The following is a 2,850-nucleotide window of genomic DNA, read 5'->3' as shown; positions in this document are numbered from 1 at the left end:
CAGTATTTTGTTAACAATTGGGGTTTCTATTGCTAGTTGTGAAAGGTCCTTCAGCAACCTGAAATTAATTCATACATACTTGAGAACCTCAATGACTCAAGAATGACTTAGTAACTTGGCAATATTAATTATCGAAAAATATGCACTTAATACCTTAAATTTTGATAGTTAAATTAATGCACGTGCAGCTGCAAATGCACGAAAGGTTCATATAATGTAACCATGAATATCAGAATGTTACCTGTTCAAGAACCAGTCAAGTATTTGTACAGTTTTGTAAACTAATAAAATTTGTTATTTGTAAACTTAAGTAGTATTTTATCAATCTGTTTTATAATCCATGTACACCACAAGTGACTGGATTCTCATATAAAACATAAGTTTCAAAACTAGGGATATAACAGAAATTTATTCTGTGTGCTTGAAAGATTACTCTAGCTATGTTACTTTGAACAATACTTGATGACATAAATACCAAAATGGTTTACAAATTATGTAAGTACACCTAGTAGGCTATACTTCATTAGTTCCAGGTTTACAGCTGTGATATCGTGAGATGTTATATTGTGACTTTATTTTAGGCCTATGTAAGGCGGTAATTAATTATTTATGTTATTGTCATAAAGTGGGTAATGAGTCACAAAACATTTCAGAGGTGGGGGTGCCAAAAGTGTCTTTGCCCCTGGATGCTGAGAACTCTTGCTATCACTCATCAGTTGTACTTGGTTTTCATTATGTTTAGTTTGACAGGCATTTATTTTGAGAGACAGAAAGTGGAAGTTTTATTCATGGAACCAGCAAAGATGATTATTGATGCATCTATGCAAATAGGCACACAGTTTTTTCTTTGTGTTATGTGTAGTAAAGGTTGTTTTATACCTCACATCTCACTGCTTAAAAATTGTTTATCGTTCAGATTGTTATGTAAATTTCTAGTTTGATCTTGCTGTTAATAAGTGGACCTGTTTGATACTTGTATGGAAGGTCATTTTCTCTGAGAATGCCACACACTGGTGGCTTCAATCGGATTAAATCTCGAGTTAGTGTGTTATGTGTGATCAGCTTGTTCTAGCACATTATTTTTCTTGGTTCATCCATTTATAGTTCTGTGGGTTATTCAAGATGTTATTGCCTTTTTACAGTTTACTAATAATCCATGGAAATTCAAGATGGTACTTGATATTCATTCATTCTCAAACAGTTTGTTTAGTATTTCTGTAAATGTTCAATCTTTTCATGATTCAGCACTATTACCCAGTGGAGAATGTAACAAGTTTGTGAATTATTTTCAGGTAATAACAAGTTTGTTAAAGTTCTGGCCAAAAGTGCACAGCCCAAAAGAAGTAAGTTTGTATTAAAGAACATTAGTCTTAAGATTGGTAAATTAAATTCTGGCCAGAATAACTAAACCTAAAAAGAAGTGTGTTTTAAAGAGTATTACATATAAAATAAGAATTGTTTCTTTCATTTTTTAAAGAGTTCTTTTTTTTAAAAATGTACATTATGTGTTGTATTTACTTCAATCTCATATTTTTGGATAAAACAGTAAACAAAATACATTTTTCAAAATTCTACATTATAAAATTATTTACACAGACATACTTGGTGTTAGTCTTATTTAAATTTGTTTACCTCAAATATGACAAACACTCAACTTTCCTATACAAAAGAAATTAGTAAAACAAATCTTTTGAAGTTACAACTTGTGTACACATACCACTGGTACATTGTAAAGTTGTTGAAAGCAGAAAAAAAAAAGACTACTCATTTATTAATGCTCAGAAAGCTCAATTAGTACATTTAAATAGTTTCTGTTTGTTTGACGTCCACAGATGTATACACTTTGATATTTTCCTATTAAAACAGACAGTTTGGTGTTAAAACATAACTAACAGGGGTAGAATTATCAGAATGTTTGTTATTAGAATGGTCCGAGGTTGTAGTAAGTGTTTGTTAAACTTTCATGGTAATCATAACATGAAATAGTTGAAATAAAACACACATAATATTGACCAGTAACATGTATTGTTATCCTTGGTTGTATGTGAATTAAAAGACAATCTTAAACAAGTTAGTGTTAAGGATTAAATACTGTGGATACTTAAATGTGTGTATTCTTATTTTAGATAAATAAATGCACATAACCTTAAACAAGCTCTTATTGTAAGTATATCATGTTTTGTTCTTGTTCTAAATCATTGTTCTTTGTGGATTAAATGATGCAAGAGACTACAACTTATTAAACTTCTTGTGTTGTCATTAATAAGGAGTTGTGTTCTTTTTTTTAACTGAACAACAAGTTAAATAATATTAACTTCCAGTCAGAGCAAGCTATGTTCTTAGATCAAAAATAAACATAAAAATCAACCAATAATGAATAAAGCTAATTAATTATACTTTTCTCTCTTTCTAACATGAATATTATAATGTTTCCTCGATTGGATTCCTTCGTTGTTAACAATATATTCTGCCATAAACTTGATATTTCACAAGGTTTATCTAACTAAAGGGATTTAGGTTAGCTCTAAATCCGTATATTAAGCTAACAATATAAAACAGTTTCTGTAATAATAAAGTAAATAATAACAGAACTAGATATAATAAACATTTGAATCAATGAAAATAACATTAAAGAAAATAGAGTACATTTAATATACACGAACACTAGTTATTAGCTTCAAGTAACATTAAGTACATTTAATATACACGAACACTAGTTATTAGCTTCAAGTAACATTAAGTACATTTTATATACAGGAACACTAGTTATTAGCTTCAAGTAACATTAAGTACATTTTATATACACGAACACTAGTTATTAGCTTCAAGTAACATTAAGTACATTTTATA

The 2,850-nt window shown here is 29.2% G+C and overlaps 1 protein-coding gene across 4 annotated transcripts in view; it reads left to right on the top strand.

Annotated features, from left to right (window-relative positions):
- LOC106469278 (serine/threonine-protein phosphatase 2A 56 kDa regulatory subunit gamma isoform-like) overlaps window positions 1-2,850 on the top strand; it is a 96,714-nt gene that overhangs the window by 73,850 nt on the left and 20,014 nt on the right. For all 4 annotated transcript variants that reach the window (XM_013929765.2, XM_013929764.2, XM_022397753.1 and 1 more), the window contains exon 10: window positions 1,293-1,343. In XM_013929765.2, the coding sequence (XP_013785219.1) occupies window positions 1,293-1,343 (51 nt within the window). The remainder of the gene's footprint in view (window positions 1-1,292; window positions 1,344-2,850) is intronic.

The sequence above is a fragment of the Limulus polyphemus genome, unplaced genomic scaffold, assembly GCF_000517525.1.
Source record: "Limulus polyphemus unplaced genomic scaffold, Limulus_polyphemus-2.1.2 Scaffold3392, whole genome shotgun sequence".
NCBI lineage: Eukaryota > Metazoa > Arthropoda > Merostomata > Xiphosura > Limulidae > Limulus > Limulus polyphemus.
This window is presented reverse-complemented; position numbering and strand designations above follow the sequence as displayed.